At 42.6% G+C, this 16,401-nt stretch overlaps 3 protein-coding genes across 3 annotated transcripts in view; all 3 read left to right on the forward strand.

Annotated features, from left to right (window-relative positions):
* Positions 1 to 16,401, forward strand: part of LOC143426970 (membrane protein BRI3) — a 55,348-nt gene that overhangs the window by 25,400 nt on the left and 13,547 nt on the right. The window lies entirely within an intron of this gene.
* Crh-bp (corticotropin releasing hormone binding protein) lies at positions 1,438 to 9,187 on the forward strand. Its single transcript, XM_076900456.1, has 7 exons — positions 1,438 to 1,571; positions 7,161 to 7,251; positions 7,406 to 7,566; positions 7,853 to 8,066; positions 8,197 to 8,375; positions 8,581 to 8,689; positions 8,909 to 9,187. Exons 1-7 carry the CDS (start codon positions 1,455 to 1,457, stop codon positions 9,037 to 9,039), a joined length of 1,002 nt encoding a protein of 333 aa, XP_076756571.1. The 5' UTR covers positions 1,438 to 1,454; the 3' UTR covers positions 9,040 to 9,187.
* Positions 10,027 to 16,296, forward strand: Oseg2 (intraflagellar transport protein Oseg2; the record flags this gene model as incomplete). Its single annotated transcript, XM_076900639.1, has 13 exons — positions 10,027 to 10,200; positions 10,259 to 10,371; positions 10,440 to 10,625; positions 10,816 to 11,229; positions 11,310 to 11,939; positions 12,038 to 12,484; positions 12,565 to 13,300; positions 13,374 to 13,934; positions 14,004 to 14,447; positions 14,509 to 14,832; positions 14,915 to 15,331; positions 15,406 to 16,020; positions 16,090 to 16,296. Coding segments are annotated over 13 exons (5,199 nt in total), but the record flags the coding sequence as incomplete, so codon positions are not given.

Raw genomic sequence — 16,401 nt, forward strand, 5'->3', positions numbered from 1 at the left:
ACGTTTCTCAAAAAATACCATTTCCCTGGGGTCATTATGCTTGCGAAAAACTTTCCCTTTGCTTTATCCGCTCGAAAGTAAGCGAATCTGAATTTTTCATGCCACTCTTCCCTACCAAATACTATGCAGAGTCTCAGCGCTGTAATCTCGTTGAATTTCTTCTCTTGTTCGAGGAATTTATATCTGCACAGAAATAAAAACGGATATCAGAATCGAGACTAAATATCGTGCATTTTGTCTCAGACACTATCTCGTGTTTTTGAAAAGACACCCTCAATTTTTTCATTGCTCCATAACAATCAGCTATATCATTTCAGCCTTTCTACAACCAAGACACTCTTTTCAATTATAATTTAAAAAAAAATTGTCTTATTTCCTATCGTTCCTCCTTGACCAGGTTCGATTTCGCGAGATTGACGATTTTTCCTGCTAAAAATACATCTACAACCAAGACACCCTTTTCAATTATAATTTACAATTATAGAATATGAAATGATTCAGAAATTGTCCAATTTCTTAGGGTCCCACCTTGACCAGGTTCGATTTCGCGAGATGGATGACTTTTCCTGTGAAAAATACATCTACAACCAAGACACCCTTTCCAATTATAATTTACAATTATAGAATATGAAACGATTCAGCAATTATCCAATTTTTTAGGGTCCCACCTTGAGCAGGTTCGTCGATTTCGCGAGATCGACGACTGTTCCAGCGAAAAATACATCTACAACCAAAACACCCTTTCCAATTATAATTTACAATTATAGAATATGAAATGATTCAGCAATTATCCAATTTTTTAGGGTCCCACCTTGGCCAGGTTCGTCGATTTCGCGAGATCGACGACTGTTCCAGCGAAAAATACATCTACAACCAAGACACCCTTTTCAACTATAATTTACAATTATAGAATATGAAATGATTTAGAAATTGTCCAATTTCTTAGGGTCCCACATTGAGCAGGTTCGTCGATTTCGAGATCGACGACTTTTCCTACGAAAAATACATTTACAACCAAGACGCCCTTTTCAACTATAATTTACAATTATAGAATATGAAATGATTTAGAAATTGTCCAATTTCTTAGGGTCCCACCTTGACCAGGTTCGTCGATTTCGCGAGATCGACGACTGTTCCAGCGAAAAATACGCGGCACCGAACAATGGGCCGTTTTTTATCAGCGTTATCGCCGCCAGTTACGTAGCGAGCGTTCGGGGATGCGCAGCGTGAACGAATCCGCGGGCTGGACTAGCGGCTATAAGAGGGACGCCGCGCGTCGCGACGCCACATACAATCCTGCACGTTGTCCACGGACGCCAACACCGCGCGCTCACCCCCGTCGCGCTTTTCACGCGAGCCAGAAGAACGAGGAGACCACGAACACGGGGAGAGATCCTCTCGACGCTTGCGATCGCGCTCGTTTCCGGTCCTCTTCGGCCCACGCCAGTGAAAACATGATCCTGAACGGTCCCGTGCGCTGCTTGGCCAGGCTGTTGCTCGTCGTTGGCTTCCTCGATGCGGTTTCAGCTGTAATCAAAGGCAACACCGATTACCAACGCTATCAGCAACAGGTAAGGCTCCTCGTTGCTAATTTAGAGCGAGATTCTAGGGTGGATTGAACGTGGTTTTGGTTGTACATGTTTTTAGCGTATTCTGGTATTGTTAAACTTCCTCTGTGGTAATTACTTTACAATGAATTGGTTTCATTTTAATTGATTAATGGTAGAGTTTAATTTGGTTAGCGTAGAGGGTTGGATTTTGGTAATACTATTATACTGTGGCAACCTGATGATGTATATTGAATCAGAATATTTTAATAAGTATTTAAATTGTTTTTGTTGTTGGTGATTTAATTAGATCTGAATGGAAAAATTGATATGATTCAGTGTGATCGTATCTAAGTCTTTTAATTTAATTTTGTATCGAAAGCAGGCGTTTCTGAAAGGAATACCAATAACGAAGACTTGATCAATCATTACCCAAGCAACGACGCTTGCATTTCCCTCCCTTTGTCATGGCAATTAATTCCGCGAGTACTTCAAAGCGGATGCGACACGTGAAGCTTCAGTGTCCCTTTCTCGGCCCTCGCCAAGACCTTCGCTAGCTTTCATCGTTTCAATTAAAATTGCATGAAATGTTCATGTATTCAGCAAACTGTAATTAAAATAACGAGACGTATCCTCCGCTCTCGCCAATTCTAAAAATCCTTCTCAATCGCGTCGACAGAAAGTTAACAAATTTCAATAATTAAAGGATAACAATTGACCCACGCTATGCAAAGTGATCGAATGTAAACACAAAGTACCTGTTCATCAGAGAAACGCTGCAAACTCGCGAACAAAGTAGTCGCGGACAACTTTTAACGACTCTGTGGCAGGCCAGAGATAAAAAACGACGCACAAATGAAATAGGAAACCTCGAATTCTAAAGAGGATTCCAATTAAAGGTCTCCTCTGTCGGCTCCAGGCGTTCTTCCATTCGACTTCCGGCGCGGAACAAGGAGTTCACGCCTGGTATCGCTGGCGGTGTCTCCAAAGGCAGACCTCTGGTGCCACTCCGTTGATCTCGCGGCGCAATCCTGTTTCACTTTGCCCCGTCGCGCGAAACGGGCTGCTAATCTGATTGACGAAGAAGCGCGCGTCGTTGTTTCCAGGTGGACATAATGAAGTTTCGCGACGGGTCTCGCTGTGGTGTATCGAGTGCACACTCGTCGCATCGTAACCCGTTTCGTAACGCAGCGTGTTACGAGTCCTCTCTCCCTTCCGGGGTATAAATCACCACCGTCGTGCTCTGAATTATTATCTCGAGCCGCTATAAATGACCGTAATATACGAGTCTCGCATATTTTACCGTGCGTTTACACGTTGCTGCGACTCTTATCCAGGCTACAACATAATACACGCTAATTTAACTATTGTTTATGGCAAACAGATGATAGATTCAATGAAATATCGCTTATCATCGAACGTACAGACTCGTGTTTATTTATCAGACGTGGTTGCATTGGATGAACCATTCAGATGGAACTTGCAAACATTTTAAGCAACTTGATTTGATTAACCCTTTGCCGTATTTTGACGAGTCTCGCATATTTTACCGTGCGTTTACACGTTGCTGCGACTCTTATCCAGGCTACAACATAATACACGCTAATTTAACTATTGTTTATGGCAAGCAGATGATAGATTCAATGAAATATCGCTTATCATCGAACGTACTGACTCGTGTTTATTTATCAGACGTAGTTGCATTGGGTGAACCATTCAGATGGAACTTGCAAACATTTTAAGCAACTTGATTTGATTAACCCTTTGCCGTATTTTGACGAGTCTCGCATATTTTACCGTGCGTTTACACGTTGCTGCGACTCTTATCCAGGCTACAACATAATACACGCTAATTTAACTATTGTTTATGGCAAGCAGATGATAGATTCAATGAAATATCGCTTATCATCGAACGTACTGACTCGTGTTTATTTATCAGACGTGGTTGCATTGGGTGAACCATTCAGATGGAACTTGCAAACATTTTAAGCAACTTCATTTGATTAACCCTTTGCCGTATTCTGACGAGTCTGACTACTGATAACAATTTTTACTCAAATATGAATATCACGAGTGAGACTCGTAGAAACAAATGCATATAGCTATATAATAGATACCAACTTCTTAGATATATCAACTTTTATTGTGATTGTTTCGTGCATTACGCTGCTCGTTTGGTGCGTGACGTCTCTAATCGCTTGAGCACAGATTTCGTGGAGCTAAATGGTATATCAAGGAGTTAATATCCATTTTCGAATCTCCTACAATTTAATATAGTTTTATTACTTGTTAAAAATTTCTGGCGTCGTTAATTAAATAACAGATACCCATACGTCAACTTCTATTGTGATTATTTCGTGCATTACGCTGCTCTTTTAGTGCGTGACGTCTCTAATCGCTCGAGCGCGGATTTCGTGGAGCTAAATGGTATATCAAGGAGTTAATATCCATTTTCGAATCTCCTACAATTTAATATAGTTTTATTACTTGTTAAAAATTTCTGGCGTCGTTAATTAAACGCTGTTACATTGTCGTGTAACCGAGAATGTTCAGAGAGGATGTCCCTCGACGTTTTCTGCTGTATCCAAGGCTTATCGGAGGCGGGACCGGCGACCTGCACTGTGAAATTGCTTGTTGTCAGTGCAAACGCAATTGAACGTGCTCGAGTGACTTAGAAAAATCAAGTGGCAACGTACTCTCTGCCGCTCCAACTAAATGGCGATCTAACGAGGTTACAAAGCGTTGAAACGATCCCCACCGCATCATCGTCGACGATGAAAACAAAATACGCTCCATTTATCTTCCATTTAGAACCAGGCGTGCAATCATCTGAAAATAACGATTAAAATCAGATAAAATACAGTAAAGTATTTTTTTAAAATACAATAAAGCAGAAAATCTTAAGAATAAATATGAATTTTTAAAAAATATATTTTCGAAATTCGAAACGATCTTCGTTTCGATTATCGATACGTGTATAAATTCACGTATCGTCGCGTATTGGTAAATTAAAAAATTACGAATTACAACGAGAACGAGAGAACGTTTTACTCGACTCACCCCTGAGAGAAGTTCGTTAAAGATCGCGGAGGAAGAATCGTCGCGAGGTGTATTCGTGTCATCGCAAATATTTGCCAGGGCCATTCCGTTGTTTGCACCACGATTATACTCACCTCGATCGTAAATCTACTGTAATACGTCTTCTAATTAACGCGTGCAACTTGTAATCGGCCATGCGTTTCGAAATTCGAGAACGATTCAGACGTATCGAAGTAAACCACGACACACTTCATACGTCTGCTCGTCGACTGCCTTAACGAACTTTTTATCCTACTTTTTATCGAACAGAATGATCGATAAATCGCGTGGAACGATATAAAGGTATCGTATCGCGTGAATCTCAGATGTATCGCGTACAGAAACTAAATTATTATCGATTATCGATCTTTCGATCTGAAACTTTCTCGTCTCGTACGTAAAATAAATATACGACGCTGGAAAAGAGGAATCTGTTTAAGGTTATGTCATCGCGCGTTACGTTTTGGATTTTTATACAGTAAATTAAAGCGAAACGTGCTAATTCGATTATTTTTATATGCATTTTAATACAGTTATATATTTAGTTGCTTATATAATAATGTTAACATTAATTTACGTTTTTAGGGATTTTATGTGCGATTTAATTGAATATGTAATAATAATAATATAGTAATAAAGTTTATTGTTATATTATATTTATTATTATTATTATCTATTAGTATAATATAATAATAAATTTTATTATTATATTATTATTATTATTAGATCTTATGTTAACCTTAATTTACCTTTTTAGGGATTTGATATGGGATTTAATTTAATATCTAATAATAATAAAAATAATATAATAATAAAGTTTACTATATTATTATTATTATTATTATTATTATTATTATTATTATTATTATTATTAGATATAATATAATATAATATTATTATTATTATATATAATATAATATAATATTATTAAGTTTCATTTTCAAATTGAAATTGAAACTCTCCAAGTTTCGAGTGTTCGAAACAACGAGAGACTCTAACCAGCCGCCCTTTTTAAACGATCGCGTGGTCAAATACCGATTGTTACAGATATCGCACGGTCGTCCGTTCTCGTGACTGGCGACCCTCAAATAATTCGCCGTTCGCGTTACTCTCCCGCCCTTTTCAGTATTCTCAGATGAATCGTCAGCGTAAAATAGGACGCTATCGTTCCACGATTCGTGTTTTATCGTGAGATATCTCTCAAGGGCCAAAGAGAGAGAGAGAGAGAGAAGAGAGAAGAGAGACAGAGAAAGGAAATTTCAAACGACCACGCGCGCTGGTATTAATAATATTGCGTTATCTGCCCAGTATTAATAATATTACGTTACCTTCCGATTGAATATCGCTTATTATAAAATCCAATATTGGTAGGATATCGTCCAGCGAATCTGAAGTAGATTGTGCAACCGTTGGTCACGTTTCCGGTTTAACGAGTTCCGTTTGTTGCGACGCGAACTCGTTTGAATAATCCCCAAGGCAATTTACAGCGATAACGCTGAAATACCGATCGGATGTAAAATTGGTAACCAAACCTTTTATCGAATGATATACTTGTTCAACCTTTAATTGCAACGTTCTAATCGTTTCAATGGCGAAATTGTTTATCAGATTTTTCTGGCTCGTAGCGTTTGTGTTCGAGTTATTGATTGCTCTTCAGGCATCATGGTAAATGCTGTAACCAAAGAGGCGATTCTTCTTCTATCGTGGTAAGATAACAAATTTGTATCGCGTATAAAAGTGATCTAGCAGGACAGGATTAAAATTGCGAGCGTTTTGTTGATAGAGTTCCTTCGTTATTGGCCACTGGCGAGTCGATTCGTTGAATTTCATCCCGGCTACCGGCTACACCGCGGTGAAGTAATCGTGGAACTGTTCCACGGGGAGTATAATTCCCTCTATCCATTAACGGTTCCGTTAGAGAGGGCCTCTGTTCCTTGCAGTACGTCGTTGGATCGACAAATTGTCACCCAGTGAATGTAATTCCATTTTATGCCCAGCGCTAGTCCGTCGTGAATCGTGAATTGTTTGGGCTACATTATAAGTTGAATTAATTTCGAATCTCTGTATTATTATTATTATTATTATTATTATTATTATTATAATTTTTAAAGGTGTGAAAGTAGGTAGATAAATAATTGGAATTTCATTCAGATGATTTTGACGTATTCTCTGCCTGCCCTGAGGACATTGATGCATATAGGAATCATCGTCACCGATGACAATCACGGCGTAATATCCGTCTGTCGATAAAGATATTTCCATGGAACGTCGCGTGATAGGAGGATAGTCTCTCTCCCTCAGGCTTCTTCAGATATTAGTTATTCATCGATCGGACCTGACTGCTCTTTTTTCGCAAGCGTTATGTACGCTGGTTCCAGAATAATTTGGGAATTATGAAATTCCACTGCGAGTGACGCTCGCGAATAGCATTCCATAATAGAACTATAGGGACTGTGGAAACTTGGATGTTTCACATTGTTCAATTAAATGGAAAGCAAGGTAAATATTTTCTAAAATGGAATTCTTCGTTTACAGCTACCTGGGGATCACTTTGCGAAGGACTTCTATCCGCCAGATCCGAAAAGCGGTCTGTTAAGCTCGTACGCGCACTCTAAACCCGTCACAGGTACATTTCGCCTCGCATTTTTCAACATTAGTAACTTTAACTCGAGCGCACCGCCGGATAATGGACTATAAATCCTGATTCGATACTCTTATGTGATGAAAAGGCCTCGTTATTCGTCTTACATTCGAGCTGTCGCAATTTTACCCTTTTGTAGATTGCATGTTCGTCACGTCAGAGCCAGGGTCGTTCGTATACACTTCGAGCAGCGACGACGACGAGGTTTGCGGGATTTACTTCCTAGCTGGACCAGACGAGAAAGTGAACATCAACTTCATTAAATTCGACGTGCCCTGCGAGCATCATGGACTGGTTTCGGTACGAAAAAACTATGCCACAGCCCAAAACGCGAGCTTACGCGCAAACAGATCGCTCGCTACGTTATTGCAACCCTTAAAATACGAGAAAAATACGAGAAATACGAGAAAAACGCGTCTACCTCTCGCGATAACTCGAGCCTGCTTTTCAAGCATTGGAGATACACGTGTGCACACGCTTGTATGCACAGGTGTGTTCATCCATTGATGGAGATACGTGTTTTCCAATGCACCATGAAAGAGGAACCGACAACGGCCCATTCAGAATGTATTTTTATAACGCGCAGGTAGTCGACGGCTGGGAATTAAACGGCGAGGTGTTCCCCAGCGAAATGGATCATCGATTGCCGTTGAAGCAGAGGAGCAGCGAATTTTGCGGCAAAAATATCGCCGCCCAGAAGACGTTCACCAGCTCGCAGAACGCGGCTGTGATACAGTACAGGATCCCAAAACCTGGCAAGGGGTTCACTGTGTTCGCCAGATTCGTGAAAAATCCTAGACGTGAGTCGAGCACGAATATTCAGTGTGAAAGAAGGGCGAAGTAGAAGCTGGATTTACTATTTTGCTTCACTCGTTCAGTATTTACTACCTGATTACGCTTCATAAAAAATTTATCTCGTTGGTTTTGCAGCCTGTAACGTTTTAGCGGCGAGTATAAGCGAACCGTACACACTGCGGAACTACGGACGACGCATAAATTGTACTTACGTTGCACTCTATTCAGGCACCGTGCGGGTGATCGCACTCGGCGTCGGAATATCGAGTTTCCTCGGTTCCGTTCGCACCACCGAGACCGGAACATTGCAGAAAGTTTGTACCACCTTTCACCGCCCCTGACCGGATCGCGGATCACACGATTCGCTATTTTTAAATGCCTCTCTATTGTCCCTTCGCCTGATAGGATCTCGATTGATCCTCGATTCGAGTCTCGCGATTAAACCGCGTGTTAGAACGCGAGTTAGAACAATCAGTGTCGATGGTGGTGGTATGTAAAACGCTGAACATTAATTTGCAGTGCGACGAGAGCAGCCCCAACGACCAAGTAATAATTGGCGGTAGCTACGGTCTGGACACGTCTAAAGTTGAGATAGTCGATTCTATTTGTGGGGTGGACTCTAAACCAGGTAATACTGTTAACGATTTCCCGGTGTTGCATCGATTCCAATCCGGGAAACAGCTTTGTACCGACCTTTACCGAGTTAATTTAATCTCTCTAATTAAGCACGTTGACTCTAATCAATTTTGTATCGAACGGGACAGTATTATGAGATTGATTGGAACAGGTATAGAACGAGATATTTTTCATATGTTATTTTGTTTAATTGCCTCTTTTCTTTTTGTAGATTTTCGAGATTTGGTCGAGTACCCGGTTACCTCCGTTCGATTGCTATCCAGCGGCTTCTTCGACAACTCTGTGACAGTGGAAATTCTACCACTCAAGGACGATTTAATCGACGCGAATCTTAGCATCTAATCGCCTGTAACTCGTAACGAAAAGCCTAATCGTTGATGCTTTCAAGTGGTCCTCGCTACGATCTGTGAATGCATTTATTATTGAATCAACTAGTCAAGATCCCAGGATCCTCATAAGTTTCGCTGACTCGTTTCTCGTTGATTGTCGATATTCCCACTTGCATTAGTAGTTTTACGCGGAGACACTTGGATCTTTGTTACTGCAATTTATTTATTGACAAGACATTCGCGCGGGTTTGTTGCGTGTTTTATCGCGAGGTTCGTTCATTAATGCTCAGCTCGCCGGGGCTCTGTATTGGATGTATAGAATTAGACGAAGCTAGTTTCGTAAACGATTCATGATTCAATGTGATACGATTTGTGATAAATGGATTTAAATATGTACTTGTTTAATGTGTAGACGCGCCTCTCGAATGGCTTACAAGTTTCTAGAGGAACACCTTCAGTTTTTGTATCTCATAGGAAACCTGAAGCTGGATTGAAACGTGCCAATTGCTTCTAACCGATCAATCTAGCAAATAGTTACCCCTAAACATTCCAATTTTATTTATTTATTATCGATACGTTCTTAGCGGATAGTATGTTCTTTTTTTTATCATTATACTATTATGTCAATGCGCTTGTTTGTTTAAATAAAATATTTAAGTTTCAACGCTGATTACGTATAATTAATGACACGATAAGTCGTGTACTCGATACCAGAATTACTGAATTGCCAGTCTACAGTGCTGACTCGATGGGGAAGTGTTGCCAAGCAACTCGAACGTACACAAAACTCGTACCACGCCAACACGGAAATTCACGTTGCTGAAAATGAAACGACACGATCGAAAAATTGAGCCACGAGGCAAAACTCTTTTGCGTTTCTGTTCTACACGATCCACAGCAAGTTAATATCGAGTATCATCGAGAATCGTCATGTTGCTCAAATATCTAGGCAATGTTATACCACCGCACGTGAGTACCTAACGCGACTCCTCGCAATTAATCGAATAATTGTTCCTTTAACATAAAACAGGAATACGAGAATAGAGTGGTGAGTATAATCTGGTCGCCAAACAATCTAAAATTGGCCGTTGCTTCCTCTGATCGCTCTATATATCTCTTCGACGAGAATTGCGTGAAACGGGACAGGTTTTCCACGAAACCCACCGATTCAAAGGTAAATTTTAGTCTCGACACGATTACAACACTTGGAAAGAATCATTCGTTCCTTTCAGTTTGGTAAAAAAAGTTACGTGATCAAGGGTATAGCCTTCTCTCCAGACTCGACGAAGATAGCCGTGGGCCAGACTGATTGCATCATTTACGTGTACAAAATTGGAGAAGAATGGTGCGTAATGGAAACAGCTGAGATTCAATCTAAAGATCGTCGTTTAAACTCGAATCTTCCTTTTACAGGGGTGAGAAGAAAGTGATTTGCAACAAATTTCGCCAGAGTTCCGCAGTTACCTGCTTAATTTGGCTTAACGAGGGGCCAATTATAGTTGGTTTGGTAGATGGTAAAGTCCGTGCGGCATTAGTGAAGTCACAGAAGGCGCAGACACTTTACACAGCCGACTCGACTACAATTGCATTGGCTTCAAAGTAATCTATCCTCGTACTCTGTTACATCTCAATTGAATGAAATTAAGCGCGCCTGGTAACTGGCAATCCGCTGTGCACTGCAACCATACAAAGTAATTGATATGTGATACGGGTTGCTGGTCTACAGGCGATGTAAAAAGTAGCCTTAATGCTTCAAATGATGCAATTACTTATTTACGCTTCATTCCAGCATTCGAGGGACTGGTTTCCTATCAGGACATGCCGATGGTAGCATAATAAAGTATTATTTAACTGACGATGGAAGCCACGAGCCTTCAGGACGCATTTGTACTCACACAGCACCGCCATACGCGTTGGCTTGGCCTCAGTCGCACATTTTAGCCGCAGGAAGCGACAGACGAGCGGTGTTTTACGACTCTCGTGGGAAAGTAGTGAAGAATTTCGACTACAGTCGCGAGAACGAAAAGGAAATAGCGGTGGCCTGTTGCAGTCCTAGCGGGCAGAGTGTCGCGATCGGTTCTTGGGATAGAATTCGAATTCTGGACTGGAGTCCTCGACGTTCCATTTGGGAGGAGGCCAACACGAAGTCTTTGCCCAACTTCTACACTGTTACTGCTATATCTTGGCGTCGTGATGGGTCCAGGTTTGCCGACCTCTTAATTTATAAGTTCTGAATTATTTTCCTTCCCTTTCAAAGCTCGCTACCCGATAGATCTCTTTCAGACTGCTTGTGGGCAGCCTCTGCGGAGCCGTGGAACAATTCGAGACAGTGCTCAAGCGAACAGTGATCAGAGGAAGCCACGAAGTGGCGTACGTTGGTCCCAGTCAAGTGGTGATTCGCCCTCTGCAAGAAGGCAATCGTCCAGTGATCATCAGATCGCAGGCAGGCTACGAAATCGAGGATGTCAAAGTACTGGGGAGAGCTGACAACAACGTGGTGGCTCGTACAGCTAGTACGCTGCTCCTAGCCGATATCGAACTGAATCTCATTAGCGAGATTCACTGGGAAGACAAGAGCAACAGCGAGAAGTTTTTCTTCGAATATCCAAGAGTATGCTTGATCTTTTGCTCCGGGGAGTTGACTATCGTCGAGTACGGGAATAACGAGGCGTTGGGATCTGTGAGGACAGAGGCGGTAAATCCCCACGTAGTTAGCGTGAGAATCAACGAGAGACAGGCGCCAGAGGCACCGGATAATAAGCGTCTTGCTTACTTGTTGGATCCTAGAACTGTACGCATCATGGATCTAATAACTGGGCTCACTGTTGCGATGATTTCTCACGACGTGCGTGTAGACTGGTTGGAATTGAGTGAAACTGGCCACAGATTGCTGTCCAGAGATAAACGAGCCAGGTAGTGAAGTCGTTCCTCTATTTATATTAAAACAAAACTTCGATGTATATATATAAAACGAAATCAACCATAATTCATAACGTTTACTATTTATATAGATTGTGGCTCAGCGATGAACTAGGTGGAAGAACTTTGCTGTTAACTGGAGTTAGTTTCGTCTCCTGGGTACTGGGTAGCGATGTAGTCGTGGCTCAAACTGGTCAGACCTTAGCAGTTTGGTACAACGTTGATGCTCCTGAGGTGGCGACCTTGATTCCTGTTCGTGGAGACGCTGTGGACATTCTCAGAGAGGATGGAAGAACTTCTGTCACAGTGGAGGAGCTTGGAGGCAAGGTAGCCTACCTGTTGGACGAGCCATTGATAGAGTTCGGCACTGCGTTACACGACAATGATTTTGGCAGAGCGTTGTTGTTCCTGGAGGAACTGGCGGACAGGCCTCAAGCAGAGGCCATGTGGGAGAATGTGGCCAGAAATGCTATGGCTGCTAGACAATTATTGGTAGCCGCCAGATGTTACGCAGCTCTTGGCGATGTTGCTTGTTCAAGGTTTCATATAAATGTAGTTTCTTCTTATCATGTCACTGTGGTTTCAAGAAAAATGTAGCAACGATCTGTTGTTTCCATAGATTTCTGAAGAACATAATAAAGATTGGAGATAAATACAATGCAGAGACTGGGAACGATCCGTTATCGAGTCCTGAATGCTGGGCGAAGCTTGCTATTTTAAATGGTGAATTAAAAACCGCGGAGGCAATTTACCTGGAGCAGAACGAGTTAAGTCAGGCTCTGGATATGTACCAGAAATACTGGCGCTGGGAAGACGCGCTAATGTTGGCACAGAATAGAGAATGGCCGGGTCTGCAGGAGCTCAGAGACAGACACCTGACATGGTTGCTCGAAAGTGGCCAGGCGGCTAGAGCTGCTGCCATTTTGGAGCCAGCTAATCCTCGACGAGCGGTCAAGTTATACCTGGATGCTCGCAGACCTGGTCGTGCAGCTCGACTTGTTTTGGCCAATGACGAATTGCTGGAGGACAAGTCGATCGTTAACGAAATAGTGAGGGTCCTGAAGGCGACGGATTTGATGGAGTTAGCTGGAGAGCTATTGGAGAGAACTTCAGAACCTCTAGAGGCCATCAAGTGTTACTCTCAAGCAGGCGTATTCGCGAGAGCGTTGGAACTGGCGAGGAAAGTGGACCCAAACTCAGTGGTAGACCTTGAACGAGATTGGGGCAAGCATCTGGCGTCTGCTGGCCACTACGACGCAGCTATTAACCATTTCATCGAAGCAGGGGAGACTGCTCTAGCTCTGGATGCTGCTATCAATGCCAGACAGTGGAGAAAAGGTTTACAGATCGTGCAGGTAAATGTGCCTCTACTTCTGTTACATTTTTTGAGGATCAGACAGCGGTAATTTCGTGAAAAATTTCTTGAAGGTAATCGAGGACGATGATCCTATGATAAGGAAACAGTGTGAGAAACTGGCTGAATATTTTGCCTCGATAGGCGAAAAGAATTTAGCTGAAAGACTATTTGTTCGTTCTGGAGATACCAGACGCGCTGTAGACGTCCACATACAGAATGGCAATTGGAGTCGCGCTTATGAAGTAGCCCAAGAGTATATGACACCAGAAGATGCGAATGAAGTATTGGCCAAGCATGCCACTACTCTCTGCGAATCAGGAGATCTAAAGCACGCAGAAGAGCTGTACATCGCCATTGGAGAATACGATTCAGCTATAGCAATGTATAGAAAAGTTGGTCGTCGTGCGGATATGACTAGATTGGTAGGCAAATATAGGCCAGACCTTTTGGAGGCGACTCACGCGCACTTGGCCAAAGAACTGACCGCTTCAGACAAGCCTCGAGAGGCTGAGGAGCATTATCTCGCAGCTGGTGATTGGAGAGGCGCAGTGACCGCTTATAAATCAGCCAATATGTGGGAAGACGCTCTTCGTGTGGCCAAAAAGAACGCTGGAGACAATGCAGCCCAGCAGGTCTTCGTTACTAAGCTTTTATACTTATTAATCTTGCACAAATAAATTGAACCTGCGTCTTCTCTTTAGGTTGCTTTGATGTGGGCACGTACACTGGCACCCGAGTTGGCAGCAAGATTATTGATGCGATTGAATTACTTGGATGGCAATCTTCAGTTAGCCTGCGAGGCTGGTTTATTTGATTGGGCCCTGGAGATCGCCAAATATGGCACTGTGGAGCAGAAGAAGGAGGTCCACTATAGATACGCCATGGCACTGGAGGACGCTGGTCGTTTCTCCGACGCAGAGAAGGAATTCATCAAAGCTGGGAGGACCATGGAAGCTGTTCAGATGTATATTCACACCAAGGACTGGGAAGCTGCTGAAGATGTGGCTCAGACGATCGATCAAGACGCTATAGCTCAGGTCCTCGTCGCCAGAGCCAGCGAAGCGGCTGAAGCTCAGGATTATTCCTTGGCTGAGACCTTACTCCTGAGAGCTCACAAGCCTGAAATGATCATCGAGCATTACAAAGTAATTATCCGTAGGCGAATAGGTGTTGAACCGTCTTCCAAACGTTTCCCAAATGTTACAGAACGCAGGAATGTGGTCCGAAGCGTTACGAGTCTGCAGAGAGTACCTGCCAAATCAGGAAGCAAACCTCCGTCGAGAGTTGGGTCAAAAGAGCGCCTCGTTGGCAGGCGCGAACGCGTTTGAAGAAGCGAAAAAGTGGTTAGAGGTTGGCGAAGTACGAGCTGCTCTAGATATCCTGATTCTGGACCCACAAGCGCCCAGATCTTCTCTTATCAAGGCTGCTAATATTCTGCTTCATCAAGCTGATCCTGAAATCGCTGCCCAGGTCGGAGGAGACCTTGGATCGCGATTACTTGCCGTTGGAGAACACGCTATTGCTGCCCAAGTCGGTTGCTTGTTATAAAACACCCGTTGTACGGTGCAGTGATTTAATTTTATATATTCGAGCCTTTCTTTTTCTTCTCTAGGTGTTCTTGCAGGCAGACAGATTAAAAGATGCGATCGACGCATTAGCGTCTGTGGGAGAATGGGAGAAGGCTAAGAGAATCGTGAACGAACTGGCGCCAGACATAGAGCCGTACCTTGAAGAGAAGTACAAGGAAGCCATGTTGCGAGACGGGCAAATAGACAAACTCGTAGAGATAGATGCGGATGCTGGGCTCGAGGTGTTGGCCAAGAAAGGTCAATGGAATCAAGTGTTCGAGACTGCGAGCAATCAGAGTCCTCAGACTTTGCATAAGTATCTAGCGCAAAGAGCAGTGCAGCTTCTGAAAGGGAACGCTCCGTTAGACGCTTTGCAATTGTATGCTAAGTACGGGGCTCCTCCTATTCCACAAAATTTTAATCTCTACTTACAGTTGTCAGAGAGTGTACTGAACTCAAAGGTGAGGATAACATGCTGGCTAGCTCTCCGAGTAAAAGAATATTCTACTCTGTTATTCTTCTTCTATTTTTATAGGCATACTACGAGTATAAGTACTTAGCTCTTCTACGTGCTGTACTCTTAGACCTCTGGAACAGTTTAGAATCAGCAGAAACTGCTGCAAAATCGAAATTTGAGAGGCTGCTTCAAGCTACTCATTACTCAGCTTTGAAATGTGGCTGTCGTGATTATCCAGTGCTTTCTGGTTTAGTTTTAAAAGCCTCCATCACTTTGCTGAGGTATACCGACTTCCTTCTCGCTGACAGAGCATATTATGAAGCTGGGATTGAGGCGCGTACAGCTTCACTGAACAGCGAGGCTTTCGTTTTTCTAAATCACTTCTTGGATTTGGAAGAGTGCATCGAAGAGGGTGATAGCAATGTGTTGGACGTCGATGACTTGGCTGTAACAGATTTTCCAGTGGAGGTTCCATTACCAGAAACCTTGAGCTTAACAGCAGAACAGAGAGAAGAAGCACGTGAATGGGTCCTTGCAGTGTCCATGGATCAGAAGGTGGAACAAGTCCTCCCTACAGATCACAGAGGGGTCTACACAGGATCGTTGTCCTCTCCCTCTGTTAGTTCTGGAAGTCTTCAAGGTTGTATTCTGACTGGGTATCCTGTTCGAGGTCCAATAATTAGATTCGCAGAGGTATTTTCCAGTAAATTCATCTGTTTTCCATTGTATTCCAATTATAGTGTCTGACTGCTTTCTGTACAGGGCCAGTACGTGGCAGATCGTGACGACTGGACAAAATTGGTCAATACTGCACGTCAAGCACCTCAGGACTCGAATCTGAATGACATTCTAGCTTTCATCCAGGAATGGTGTGGAACAGTACCCAGTTATTCCTTCTGAAGACCATTGTAGCTACTTATTAATACTCTTTTTATAACTACAGACACACTGATGATAAGTTTCCATGTAAATATGGTGTACATGCCAACATTCTTTTAGTTTTCTGTATACAAAATAAAGTCCTGTACTGCAAAGAATCACCGTTTCTTTTGAAAGAGAAGGTAGGAAACGAAA

This window comes from Xylocopa sonorina, chromosome 9 (assembly GCF_050948175.1).
Source record: "Xylocopa sonorina isolate GNS202 chromosome 9, iyXylSono1_principal, whole genome shotgun sequence".
NCBI classification, from domain to species: Eukaryota; Metazoa; Arthropoda; class Insecta; order Hymenoptera; family Apidae; genus Xylocopa; species Xylocopa sonorina.